General features: G+C 35.2%; 3 protein-coding genes across 5 annotated transcripts; 2 read left to right on the forward strand and 1 right to left on the reverse strand.

Moving 5' to 3' along the window:
- The first annotated feature begins 266 nt into the window (after positions 1 to 266).
- Positions 267 to 4,874, forward strand: Kap3 (kinesin associated protein 3). 2 transcript variants are annotated; one of them, XM_066285773.1, is made up of 3 exons: positions 267 to 549; positions 937 to 1,016; positions 1,388 to 4,874. In XM_066285773.1, the coding sequence occupies exon 3, from the start codon at positions 1,395 to 1,397 to the stop codon at positions 3,837 to 3,839; it is 2,445 nt and encodes an 814-aa protein (XP_066141870.1). In that variant the 5' UTR covers positions 267 to 549; positions 937 to 1,016; positions 1,388 to 1,394; the 3' UTR covers positions 3,840 to 4,874. The 2 variants fall into 2 exon arrangements, with proteins under 2 accessions (XP_066141870.1, XP_066141871.1); XM_066285774.1 differs by lacking the exon at positions 937 to 1,016.
- A 513-nt stretch (positions 4,875 to 5,387) lies between these two features.
- LOC136341146 (uncharacterized protein C18orf19 homolog A-like) lies at positions 5,388 to 6,969 on the reverse strand. The gene is made up of 2 exons (XM_066285809.1): positions 6,362 to 6,969; positions 5,388 to 6,167 (listed from the first exon to the last, which is right to left on the reverse strand). The coding sequence occupies exons 1-2, from the start codon at positions 6,733 to 6,735 to the stop codon at positions 5,729 to 5,731; spliced, it is 813 nt and encodes a 270-aa protein (XP_066141906.1). The 5' UTR covers positions 6,736 to 6,969; the 3' UTR covers positions 5,388 to 5,728.
- A 146-nt stretch (positions 6,970 to 7,115) lies between these two features.
- On the forward strand, positions 7,116 to 13,137 carry Wdr59 (WD repeat domain 59). 2 transcript variants are annotated; one of them, XM_066285771.1, is made up of 12 exons: positions 7,116 to 7,548; positions 7,609 to 7,744; positions 7,809 to 8,076; positions 8,178 to 8,391; positions 8,474 to 8,775; positions 8,831 to 9,497; positions 9,994 to 10,132; positions 10,235 to 10,380; positions 10,548 to 10,668; positions 10,911 to 10,940; positions 12,219 to 12,449; positions 12,507 to 13,137. In XM_066285771.1, exons 1-12 carry the CDS (start codon positions 7,442 to 7,444, stop codon positions 12,795 to 12,797), a joined length of 2,652 nt encoding a protein of 883 aa, XP_066141868.1. In that variant the 5' UTR covers positions 7,116 to 7,441; the 3' UTR covers positions 12,798 to 13,137. The 2 variants fall into 2 exon arrangements, with proteins under 2 accessions (XP_066141868.1, XP_066141869.1); XM_066285772.1 differs by lacking the exon at positions 10,911 to 10,940.
- The last annotated feature ends 152 nt before the right edge of the window (positions 13,138 to 13,289 follow it).

The raw sequence follows: 13,289 nt of genomic DNA on the forward strand, positions 1-13,289 counted from the left end.
ATCCACTAACAAGAGCAGAACACTTTTTCACTACTTGGCTCAATGTGATTATTCGTAATAAATTTGATTCAAACGCGTGTGAGCTAAATTGTAAGTAAAATGAAAAATGCGACAAAAAAACATAGAGTCAAACAAAGAAAGATATAAGTCAAATCGGGTTACTGTGCAGCGATACACATTACAGCACCTTTCAGACCTAAGGTACCTGTCAAACTTACCGTTGCGTCATCGGTTTTCCTGCATGACGTCCTGAGCCTGAAATCGATTGATAGACGTTTGACGGACTGAAAGTAGGTTTAGAAAATATTTAAATTTCTGTAGAAAGTCAACATTAAAGAAAAATACAGAAAGACTGAATTAACTTAAAATCTGAGCTACGGATAGGCAGGGGAAGAGAAAAGCTAAGAAAAACATTTCAATAGGTTGCAATTGCTTTCATGCTTAGTCATCTTTGTCATAATTGTGAATACAAGGTCAAGGAAATAATACACAAACCTCCTTTAAACAAGAGGGCAAGGTGCTTTTACAAAAATCAAAAACACATCTTTAGTAAGTAATTTTAATTATATATTAGTCACGTATTTGAAACACTAGAAATTGTTTCTTGTGGCCATTACTCCATGCAAACATATGTTCTTTACACATTAGCTGTCTTCCTATTTTTTTTTGTATTTTCTTAAAATAAGGGCCAATAAATCAACAATTTGCTAACTTGATTAAGGTAACAAGAGGATAATTGAAGTGGACCCATCGAAGTGGAGAAAGTGGGCAATGTTAGATTCCGATTTCGTCATTTCTATGGGTATTAGGTGTAAATTATTGTTAAAGTTAGGTACCACTAGAATATCCATATACAATGTATTCTTTAATGAACCTATACTTAATAATGTTATAAGGGATAATATGTGTAAATATGATAAGTGAGTAAATTTATAGGTAACATTCTTGAATTCAGCATATCCAAGCTTCTTCCAGACATTTAAGACAATTTTATCAAATCAAGGAAAATTAACAAGGTCAGGGATGAATTGATAAATGGGAGGGATATAAAAATAATTTCACCAGTAGAAATGGAAGCCTAAAACATTCAACAATCAAGGTTCACAAATACTCTAAGCAGTGTAACACCATTTGCACCTAATTTCTAACGTTATGAAAATCTCACAAAAAATTGAAATAGATTTGTGGCACATTTCTGCTGCGCATCAAGGGGCATTGGAAAAATGACTGATTTTGTGTTATAAGTTAATGAAGTTATGCACATGTGCATCTAATATTCTTAGATCATTTGTGAATGTTAATCGTTTGTCGTTGGTCGCGATTTTTATACTCTTCCCATTTATAAAGTGTCCTTTTGATAGACTTTAATGGCTTAATATTGTTTCAGATTCGTCATGGAACCTGAAGTTGCCAAGTTCATGCGAACCGAACGAAAGCCCGGCTCGTTAGACGTCCATCCAAACATCGATGCCATTGTCCTACATTACGACATTGATGTGCAAATCTTGGGCCCTAAAGACAACCCATTGTACGGAGAGAAAAAGACATTGAAAAAAATTATTGAACTTCCCATGATTAATAGTAGAACTGATTGTCACAGCGTTGCAAAGGAAGTGGTCAATCAGTGCGATTTGATTCATCATGCACGCACCTCAGAAGTGGAACAGATAATTTATTATCTGAAGAAGAGGAAATTGCATGGGCCCGCTAAAGGGGACTATGATAAAAATGGTGAAACAAATAATGGCATGGAGGCTAACTATAACAATTTAACGGATTATATTGATCTGTTATATGAAGGCATGTCTGAGAAGATCAAAGGAGCGCAGCTTATTCAAGCTTTGGCAAGAGACCCTGAAAATTTGGAGGCTTTATCCAAAAATGAAACGCTCATAAGCGCATTGGGGCGAGTGCTGCGTGAAGACTGGAAAAGAAGTATCTCATTAAGTACCCACCTAGTTTTTACGTTCTTTTGTTTCTCTATGTATTCTTGTTTCCATTACATTATACTGAAATGCAAGGTAGGCTCCATTTGCATGGACATAATAGATTTCGAGTTGCGGAGGTACGATAAATGGAAGGCAGAAATGGAAGGAGGAGACGTCCCTTCTGACCATCCAATAGTTAAGAAGACTTGCCCAAACAGTGCAAGTATGTCGGAAATTCCTCGTAGCAGAATTCCTGAACCCGTACGTCCAAAATCTGGACACTTCTCTGATCTGAATATTAAAGCTGCCGTGGATGTTAATAAAGCCAATACAGAAATAAGCAAAAGCATTAATGGAAGTGTATACGATGATCTCACAATGTCAATGGAGAGTTTAGACGATAAACAACTCACCCCTGAACAAAAGGTCAAGAGGTTTCGAACTTTGATTAAAAAGCAGGAGCATCTTCTGCGTGTTGCATATTACCTTCTTCTGAATATCGCGGAAGACGAGACAGTTGAAGAAAAAATGTCAAAAAGAAACATTGTGGGTCTACTCGTAAAAGCCCTTGAAAGAAACAATGATGATTTATTGATTCTCGTCATAACTTTCCTGAAAAAGCTCTCTATTATGCAATGCAACAAAGACGTAATGGCCAACTACAACATCGTAGAAAAATTGCCAAAGATGCTCACATCGAAAAGTGCTGATCTCGTTCATTTAACCCTAAAGTTGCTGTTCAACTTGTCTTTTGACAATAAGCTAAGAAGCAAAATGATTAAAAATGGATTTATTCCGAAAGTAATAAATTTTATGGGGGATGACAGGCATCAAGAAGTTGTGCTGAAACTCTTGTATCAGATCAGTTATGACGAGGATTCTAAGCACTATTTCGCGGAATCAGTGGAGTTTATTATAGACATGCTCTTGCTGAATGTTGGAAATGAAGGCGATAAAGTCATGATTGCACTTTGCGTTAATTTGGCTGCATACCCTGAAATATCTCAACTAATGGTCAAAGAAAGTCGCTTGCGATCATTAATTACCAGAGCTTTCACCTTTGAAGATAGCATGTTAATGAAACTAATACATAACATCTCTAGAAACCTACTAGTTTGTCCCTCGTTCATCGAGTTTGTCGGGGACATATCAAAAGCAGTTGTGGAGTCTAAAGACCTCGACTTTGTTACTGAATCTATAGGGGTTTTAAGCAACCTGCATCTTCCGGACTTAGACTGGGCGGAGATATTTAAGCACTTTGGAATGGCAAATTGGATTAAGCAAATAATTTCAATAAACAATACCGACCCGGAATTGGTGCTGCAAGTGATAGTCTTATTAGGAACAGCTGCGGCTGATGAAAATTGCGCCCAGCTTATATGCGAGAGCGGCATAATATCCACCTTAATAGATCTTTTGAAAACCCACCAAGAAGACGATGAAATAGTCCTACAAATCGTTTACGTTTTTTATGTGACTCTTTGGCTAGAAAATAACGTGGATTATCTAATAAGTAAAACCGACGTTCCGGCTTATTTGATTGACCTCCTGCAAGACAACAACAAGAACATAAGGAAAATTTGCAACTTGTGCTTAAACATTATTTCCGAGCATGATGGTTCTTGGGCAGATAGGATAAGGATTGAGAAATTCCGGCACCACAACGCTCAGTGGTTGCAAATGGTCGATTCGCAGCAACTCGAACCTGAAGAGGAGGAGGAAGAGGACGAGCTTCCACCTTATTTGAATACCGAGTATTTAAGCCAAGCGGTAGTTCGCCCAGTAACCGCCGTTAATAAAATGAATGATATGGATTTATTGGAGGATAAGGAGGTCGATTACGATTACTTTGCCAGTAACGGCGGAAACAATCTGGATATTATTGAGGATTATGACATGGAGGACTTGTAATGTGTGTCAATCTGTGAGAACGAGAATGTTTACTAATCTAGTCAAATTGTTACCTTACGTAGTAATGCTACCGACTAAATATATTTTTTATTAATATAACGGGTGATCATTAAAAAAACCTATCAGAAGGCGTAGGGCGTCGATGATGTCATTTGCTGTTTATATTGTGTTACACTATTTGGGGTTGTTAACACGGTGAAATTGCTCACTCTTCCCATTTTAAACTAACTGGGAATAATATTCATATTTTGTTCAAGGCTTATACGAAATCCTTGTTAAAGTTTCGGTGACGAATTTGCCACTGTCTTAAAAACCTGATTTTATTACAATCACTGAGGCACGGAAGTTTTTGACTTACAATTTCAAAGGGTTGATTGAGATGTTACATATAGGTTTTAATTAAGTAAGATATATGCATCTTTTAATTTATGTTTCTTTTATAATGGTTTCGTGGCAATAATGTAAGCATCGTTGCAAACAATTTCAAAATCGGTTCTTAACCCTGCAGAATGCATTAAATTAAACTGTACATTTTAGTTATGGTATAAAAAAGATTAAATATAAAAATAAATAATCTCAAATGTATAACATATTTACCTACTGGAGGATTTTTTAATGATCATCCTTTACTATGTAATATTCACTCTAGGCATATGTGATAACATTATTTTAGGGCTATTGATCTAAAAAAAAGCGTTGATTGCAAAGTCATTGCTACAGTTATAATATACAAATTTGGAACAATACCAAAACTACTGTTGTAGTAATTGACTTATTGATGGAGAAAATTTTACTTGGTAGAGTAATCATTAAGAACGCTCGTCTTTACTGGCCGCAGTATTTCGTCTAGTCATTTTTACTTCTGCAAGTTTCAAAATATTTAACACCATTCAGTTTGAGAAACCTGCATGTTATTCCTCCGAACTAAATTGATTATTACTATTTGTTTCACCCGATACTCGTTACTATTATTTTATTTTTAATACTTGTTTATGTGCTTTCAAGTTTGAAATATACGTACATGGCTCTTGGTCACACTTTTGCATTTCTGGGAAAAAATGACAAGGATTTATGATCACGATTATTAATTTGGTACCTACTCGTAAAAGGATATATAAAGGAATGAATATGACTACTAAAAGACCACGAGCTGGTAAAAAATACAGTTCAATATTGCATGCTCGTATAAATTATTTGTACTTATTAAAATCCTGGACAGAATTGCTATGGAATATATCAGCATGTTATAAACTAACTCCTTTGTATGGCACAATGAATTGTGGTATACTTAATTAAATTTGGAAAAAAACAGAAGTTTTATGATTTTATGTATGAGATCAGCAAGGCGATAATAATAATTGTGGAATTCTTAATTTTAGTCTAATTTGACTCATGTGGAAAAGTGGAATCCACAATAGTTTTCTCATTCATGCTGTTGGCACATACATACCAAATCTTAGTCATTTAAGTCAATTGAAATTTCCGTTATTTGGATGAAGTTCAATTGTATTTACTGTTTGAGAATTAGGAAAAATTGAAAGACATTGATAATTTAATAAATATATACTTATATTTTAAAACTTAACAAATAGCAGCACCTCAAATTACATAATGAATGATAACTATTCATTTGACAAAATTCTATATAGTATTTATGGCTACCATGCTAAATACAACTTTACTTATGTTTTGAAAGATTGTAGAAACAACAATAGAAACAAATGTTCTACACATCTAATTTTATGAGATAATTCTATACTGTCATGATTAAAACATGAGATTTATTAACAAAAACAAAGATTTACATTGAGTGCTAAAATTCACAATGTACTCAATAAACATAATAATAGAAAATACCAAACTCTTCAGACCCAAATAAAATGTTCTTATTATGATTTGTTCTGCTTATTTGTAGTACTACTTATGACTTTCTCTTTGATGTTTTTAATGCTTTCTTTAGATTCTTTGACAGTGGAAACTAAACTATCCTTTTTTTCTTTGATACCTTCTTTGGTGTCTTTCACTGTTTGTTGAATATTGTGCACTGTCTCCATCAAATTTTCTCGCGTCTCTTTCATGCCCTCTTTAGTTTCAGCATAAATCTCCTTCAATCTCTCTTTAGAGGGCATAGGTTTAATGTATCCCCACTTAGTTAAATAAGTGATTGATATAGTGGTTCCTCCTAAGGTGACTGTGTAGCGTACTGGTGTGGTGATTTTGTATAAACCATAGGCAATTGCCACATATCCCATGCTTGAGTTCCTCATTGTATTTACAATTGTATCACTCACATGTATGGTTTCCAGTAATGCAGGAACATCAACACCACTGTAAGCATAAAATAGTTAAAAAAATTTGAGGATAAAAGTTATTTAATCCTTCAGTTAAAGTAAAAAAGGCATGCTATTGATTTTTTGGCAAAACTGGAACCAAAATAAGGTCCTGGCTTTTCGCATGATCACCTATTTTGCTAGGACACCTTTAGAGAAGACACCATACACACAATCAATGTTTTAACTCACCTACTAGCAAGGTAATAAAAACTCCCAAACCAAGCTGCTGAGGTAACCAAATGTACTGGTACCAGAACATACCAGTAATCCCTATACATTTGCTTAAACCTTTGGAACAAAGACAACTTTTTTTCATCTTTGTTTGCCCCTTGTTCTTCAGTATTTCTGTTAGTTGTGGAATTATACCTTGTAACGTTATATGAAGAACAGCTGTTCACTTTGCATGACAAGAATTTTGTATTGCTGCATGTTGCTAGGTGGTTGTGATAAGTTAAATTAGACTTTGACAATGCAAAGCAATGATAACGATGCAATGAGCCTTTTGCTATAACTCTTTGCCTTAAACAGGAAATTATAAGCGTTCTGGGGAGTACTAAAGACATGTTCTGTGCTTTACTAGACCTCAAAAGTCAAGCAATGAATATATTTTTGCTCAATTTTACAAACAAATTAGAAGGATATTATATAAAACTTATTGAGAGCATTCGAGATTTTCACTGATGTAGACGTTGATACTACTTTTATATTGAATAAAAAATAATATATTAAATATTTTAGGATATATAAAATCAGCAATTGATTCGGCATTACGAAAAAATAAAAACTTTGGTTATGTTATGATTAATGTTTAAAATTACGGTCATAGCAGCTCTGACAGTTTAATTATAGAAATGTCACATCAATGACTTTTGAATATATGTCTGTCTTTATTCAGCTCAAAAAGGATAAAAAAAAGAGATGGCGCCTGCACATAATACTTTCTCACAATCAATTGTTTATTTTGTTTGTTGTTTTTACAATTTAAGGTTATGTATTTTTGGCAAGTTTCAATAAACCCTTAAAATTTTTAAGGGTAGATTATATATATATTAAAAAAATGCACATAAGAGCTTACAAAGCTAATTCCCTTCTCATTTAATAGATAAGACCTAGAAGAGACCAGTAGATCTCTTTAGTTTAAGCAAGAAGCAATACAAAATGTAGAAATAGGGCATCATAATTCCCATTTTACAATGTTTACTAATTTCTTAAGTCGCTATTGAGATCAAAGTTTAGGAAAGGAATCTCAAAGGAAAAATTATAGTAAAAATGAATAGAGTTATTACTAATGATTACTACATTGCCTTGGAATGTAAAGACCTCCAGGCAAATGCTATGTCCATAGATTGTACAGGAACTTATGTTCTTCTAGCTGGGTAAAATCACTGATGCTCTATCTGTATAATTTCTTCATATATGTGTTTCTCTCTGCACAGTCGTAGATGCATTGCCTTAAGAAATTTAGATGAAGAATATGAAAATATTTTTAAGTTTCCAAGAAGCAGCAAGTATGATGTTGGAGCTGCTGAATGGAATCCAACACCACAGAATAAAGAATTATGTGCTATTTCAGTAAGTTCCAAACAGCTGTGCAATAAATTCCAATTCAGTGCTACCTACTTTGTTGCATAATCAGACGAATGAGAGATTAGAAATTTTAAATTGGAGAGATGAAACCCTGTCAGTCTCACATTCCCTAAGGGCTCATACAAGGGCAATTACAGGATTGAATTGGCACAGGTTTGACCCTAATGTTTTGGCTACATCCTCAGTGGATACATATGTTAACATTTGGGATATTAGAGATCCTAGAAAACCAACATTGTCACTGAGTAATGTAGCTGAATCTTCTCAAGTAAGATGGAATAGGATTTCTCAGTACTTGTTTGCAACAGCCCATGATGGTTAGTAACAAAATAAATTCTGAAATGCTGGAGTCTTCAGATTTGATGCTAATAACTATTGTAAAAAAGATTTTCAATTTAATCCTTAATTAACCATTCAGGTGATATCAAAATATGGGATCAAAGAAGAGGACCTCATCCTTTACAATACATATCCGCCCATTTAGTCAAAATTTATGGTCTTGATTGGAGTCCACATATTGAAAACCAAATTGCATCAGCAAGTGAAGATCATACAGTTAAATTTTTTGATACTTCAAATCCCAGAAAAGCTGATTATTTATTAAGCACTGGTTCTCCAGTTTGGAGAGCAAGGTATGTGAATAAATTATCATTAGATTGTGAAATTTTTGAGTAATGTTCAGAAATTCAACTAGTTTATTCTTGTTTGGTAAAGGTTTACTCCTTTTGGAAATGGAATGGTTACTGTAGTGGTACCACAACTCCGCAGAGGGGGAGACAACTGTCTCCACCTCTGGAACATTGCCAATAGAGCTACGCCCATGCATACCTTTGTTGGTCATAGAGACGTCGTGTTAGAGTTTCAGTGGCGACCGTCCAAACATGATGATCCAAATTTGCAACTAGTGACGTGGTCTAAAGATCAAACTTTACTAGTTTGGAAAATCGAACCTATTTTACAAAAATTGTGTGGCTATGAGCCTGATGATCTCAGTATTTATGATGATAATAGTTCTAGTGAGTATTTCTACAGTTTATGTATCGTCAGTGACATTCAAAATTAACTTTACAGTTGGTGCCATTGATGATGTGGCAAGCACAATATCCTCAAAGAAAACTTCCAATATCCAACCTCTGCAGCAAGAATTCTCCTTGCTCAACGTCCACATACCCAACTTAGAAGTTAAGAATATGGATGTTCAAATGAGAACAGTCACTGCGTCGTGCAAAATCAACAATTCCATGGCCAGTATGCAAGTGTCCTTCCCAAACGCGTATCCACACGGAGTCGCCCCCGTTTTTCAATTAATGCCTGGTTCCAATATAAGCGACACAACCAGTTCGCAATTGTTGCAAACTCTGAATCATTTGGCCCTTCAACGCGTTTCCAAAAATCGCACTTGTTTGGAGCCCTGTTTGAGGCAGATGGTTCTTACTTTGGAGCAATTATCAGTGGATGTCGATAGCGTTAGGTCGTTTGAACGTGTTTATGTTGAACCATCTATTAGTGCCGGGGGCTATAACGATGCTTATATTCCTTTTCCAAGAACGTCAGGAGCAAAGTTTTCTTCAGTGAATACTTTGGTTTGCTTCGGAAGGCCGATTTTGACGAGAAGGTTGGGCAGTAAGAGTGAAGCTGGTACTCCGAGGGCTTTGTCCGCGCTGGAAAATATTATGGCCAAACGATCAGCTGATCAGATGACCGTTTCGGCATATTATTTTCAAAAGCAAAAGCAAAGGTGAGTTATTATGTAAAACTAGTATGAGGAATGAAAAACAGGTCCTACCCCAACAAGCAAGGTTGTTTTATAATTCAGGTCTTATTTTTTTTTTCTTTAAATCTAAACTATTCGTTCTACCTATATCGTAATACGAATTTATGTCCAATTTGATTATAAAGAATTGTTTATGATTCTGTTTTGGGAACATAAACTAATTCATTATTGTTTTCGTACAATAAAACTATATTTTTGTTGCATTGACAAGAACTGAATAATGACTGGTAGACTGAAAGACTGAATACTTTTTTAAGTAATGAGGGCTTTATGAAATGAATCGGTTTGTAGGCGGACTCAATCCATGAATACAAATTGGCCTGTGGGCCGAACGAGGCAAACTTACTACGTGTTGTTATAGTTTCCATGATATTTATGTTGTGGGGTAAAGAGACTTATTATTTTTCTTTCAAGTTGTCGACTAAACTTCTATCGATTTTGCGTTTTGATTCAATTTTAGGTCTAGAACGAAACATGCTCTCTCGAAAACAGCCAATAAAGCAATGGTACACGTTTATGATGCTACGAATTTATTTCTAGTCAGTCGTCAGTTAGCTGAAGAATATATATTGGACGGAGATGTGGCTACAATTTGTAAAGTAAGGAAGTCTTTAAATTTACCAATATCCCTCATTAAAGCCAACTTTTGATCTTCTTCATTGATTTCCTACTTCTAAATTCATGACTTTTTGGTTGTCTAGCATAATGCGGCAGCCGCCGCAGTAGTTGGACGAAAAGATTTGGTTCAAGCCTGGAGCATCGTTGAACTAACTTTAACTAAACGGCAAGCAGAAGACGATGGGCGATGGTCGGATCATCCTTGCGGCGACAAACTTTTGATCTCACTGTAAGAAAAACTTTCCTGGTTTGATAATAAGTGCCAGTTGTTCAATTGATTGTCAAGATGTCTTCTGATTGATGAGATTTGGTTGTTCAAATATAACAATGTAACCAATAGTGCCCGTGAATGAATGCATATCTTCTATCAAACTGTAATCGAAATTCCATTTTTAGGATCAAACATTACGCCTCTCACGAGGATCTTCAAATGGCCGCCATGTTATGTTGCATATTTGGGAAACATCAGCAAAATTCTTTAAGAAAAGCTTCGTTGAAGTCCATATTTTCACCAATGGTAAGTACATTTTTAGTTTGTGCAGAGTCGTATAGGGTGCCCTTTTTGAATGCATGCACGTATTATTGCTACCTCCGGAACAGTTTGAATTACAAAATTCATGAACCGCGAAAATAACATATTTAAAAAGGACATTCTGTATATAAGAACATTATTGATTTAATTTGGAGTAAATTTCCTTTAACAAACAATACTACCTACGACTGTTTTCTAATAAATATATTCTCCAATTTATGTTATAGCATCTAGCGCCAAGCAAAAGATGGTTTAAGGTAACTAATATTAACAAGTATTAGCTTGCGACGGTATTGTTATTTTTCTGTAAAGCTTGTGTAATGCTTGCCTATGGCCAGTAGGATTGGTTTCAAGTCAGATAAAGATGCGGAATTCGGCGGTCTCGAATAGCGAATATTCTACTACAACAATATTGGCTAATTGCGGATTTATCGTTCTAAGCAAATATTTGTTGTTTGTGGTATTTTTCGCCATTCCCGCGTGTAGTCGGTAAAATATGACGAATTAATTAGGCCGGTATAAATATTGCCAAAGTGCATGTGTGTATTAAGAGTTCGCTAATTTGACCATCACAATACGGATAATTTGGCAAATAGTTCGTCAAATAGCGATTATTTCGGATTGGGGGAATCCTGCATGCGTGGATCCATTTTTATTAAATAATTGATTCACAGGATTCCTCTTACAAATGCGGAGCAGCCATATGTCATAAACTATGAAATGTAGGAATTCTCAACAAGAATCTTATTAACGTATATAGTGATGCTCAGGTAATAAGGCTGTGTTTCAAATTTACCTTAGTTGAAGGGGTTGAACTTGAAAAATCCTATAAAGTGATTAATTTGAAGTAGAACTGGCAATATTGCGATAACTAAAATTCTTAAATAAGATTGTTTGGAATTTCTGTTCTTTATAGTTTTTCAGATATCACCGCTCCGCATCTTTAACGGGCCTCCCTGTAGACTTACTAATAGTAGATTCGAAAAATTAACATGCATTTCTAATCTATGTAGCTTTTATTTGCTGTTAACAGTTCCATAAAGGCAATCGTGTAGTTTACTGAAGACTTGCCTTAATACTGGGTAGACGTAGTGCAAAACGAAGTGTTCCTAATTAGTCATTTGTTGTGTAGAACTGTTATAAATTTGAATGTATAACCATGAGTATCGCAATCGTGATATGGACCATTTATTTGTATCAGTGGTAGTTCGAAAGGAGAATATAGTTCTGGCTGTATTATGAGCCAAAACGGCATTACGTTAGGCTTAATGTAAAATTTCTTGGACTAAAAACGGGTTAGTGGTCATTTGTAGCAAATTTCAGTTATTGCGATAGATCTACGTAATAACTGATGTATCGTTATCATTCATTGCAAGAATCGGTCAAAACTCAAACCAATTACGATTTACAGAGACCCCAAATTTCGTTAGTTTTGTATGATAACCCGTACTTTTGCCATCCGCTTTAAGCAGATATATTGAAATCATCCATCTTCTAAGTGTTTAGTAATGAAATTGCAGCACTAACTCTTGTAGGCTGGTGGTTCCCCTTACCACACAATTCCTCCCGCAGACATAATCACCGAAGGCCGTGTTTTACCGATATTTAAGTCGACACGTTCGAATTCCTTGAACAACCTTAGAGCGGAAGATACGATGACTTCTCTTGCTCCTCCTAAGATTCCTTACGTTGCCTTGTATGAGTATTATAAGATTGCCTATGCTGAAACTTTGCATCGCTGGGGGTTACTATTCAATAGGGCTGAAGTATGGAATTCAATAAGTTAACTTGTTATCTTGTGTTATGTGTTTCGTTGTTTTTAGGTAATGAAGTTCACAGCAATTCAACCAGAGCCCTATAAAGGAGCCGAATTTATCCCGGATTGCCCGACCTGCCAAACACCGACCAAAAATTCAGTTTGCCCTGGTTGTAGAAAAATTCCACTACACTGTATTATTTGCAAAATGGCAGCAAAGGCATCAGTCAGTTGCTGCCTAATTTGCGGACACGGTGGTCATACTGATCATTTACAAATGTGGTTTCAGAGGAAAAACGATTGTCCTCTATGTGGATGTCATTGTCTCTTTGAGACTGCATATACTCTTGGGACCTAACTAAGTTAGCCAATACTTCCACTGAAAAAGGTTTTAAAGATCAAATTAGGTATACAGGGTATTTTGAGGCTTAGGTCAACGTGTTGCTGGTTTCCAAAGCTGAATTGGAGAGGACTTGTTAACCCCAATTGGTTGTTAATATAGGTGGTAGGTAATAAAATTTACTTGGACCAGAAATTATTGAGGTGTAAAGTCGCAAAAGAATATTGCACCTTAGGTGCGGCGGTTGTGCGTGTATTCGATCTAAACTCCATTTCTTCAAGGTTGTTAATTATTTTCATAATTGAATTAAACATATTTTGGTACTATTAAAATAAAGCGCAAAAGCACATAAACTATATTTTTTGTTTGATTTTCTGACCTTTCTTCAACTGCTGACTCCGTCGACTTATTTTAACTTAACGCGATAGGACATTAGAAAATACTTCGTTAAGTCGTCACGGAGAGAGATCTTGCCTTTTACCTACTATTAACCAACTTGTCGAACTTTTA

Source organism: Euwallacea fornicatus, chromosome 9, assembly GCF_040115645.1.
Source record: "Euwallacea fornicatus isolate EFF26 chromosome 9, ASM4011564v1, whole genome shotgun sequence".
In the NCBI taxonomy this organism is placed as follows: Eukaryota; Metazoa; Arthropoda; class Insecta; order Coleoptera; family Curculionidae; genus Euwallacea; species Euwallacea fornicatus.

Excerpts from the sequence above, each read along its gene's own strand:
- Wdr59 (XM_066285771.1), top strand. The coding sequence starts at position 7,442 with ATGAATAGAGTTATTACTAATGATTACTACATTGCCTTGGAATGTAAA. Across the intron at positions 10,133-10,234 it reads ATGTGGCTACAATTTGTAAA|CATAATGCGGCAGCCGCCGC; the intron begins GTAAGGAAGTCT and ends TTGGTTGTCTAG. Across the intron at positions 10,381-10,547 it reads GACAAACTTTTGATCTCACT|GATCAAACATTACGCCTCTC; the intron begins GTAAGAAAAACT and ends TTCCATTTTTAG.
- LOC136341146 (XM_066285809.1), bottom strand. The coding sequence starts at position 6,735 with ATGTCTTTAGTACTCCCCAGAACGCTTATAATTTCCTGTTTAAGGCAA. Across the intron at positions 6,168-6,361 it reads TTTTATTACCTTGCTAGTAG|TGGTGTTGATGTTCCTGCAT; the intron begins GTGAGTTAAAAC and ends TTATGCTTACAG.
- Kap3 (XM_066285773.1), top strand. The coding sequence starts at position 1,395 with ATGGAACCTGAAGTTGCCAAGTTCATGCGAACCGAACGAAAGCCCGGC.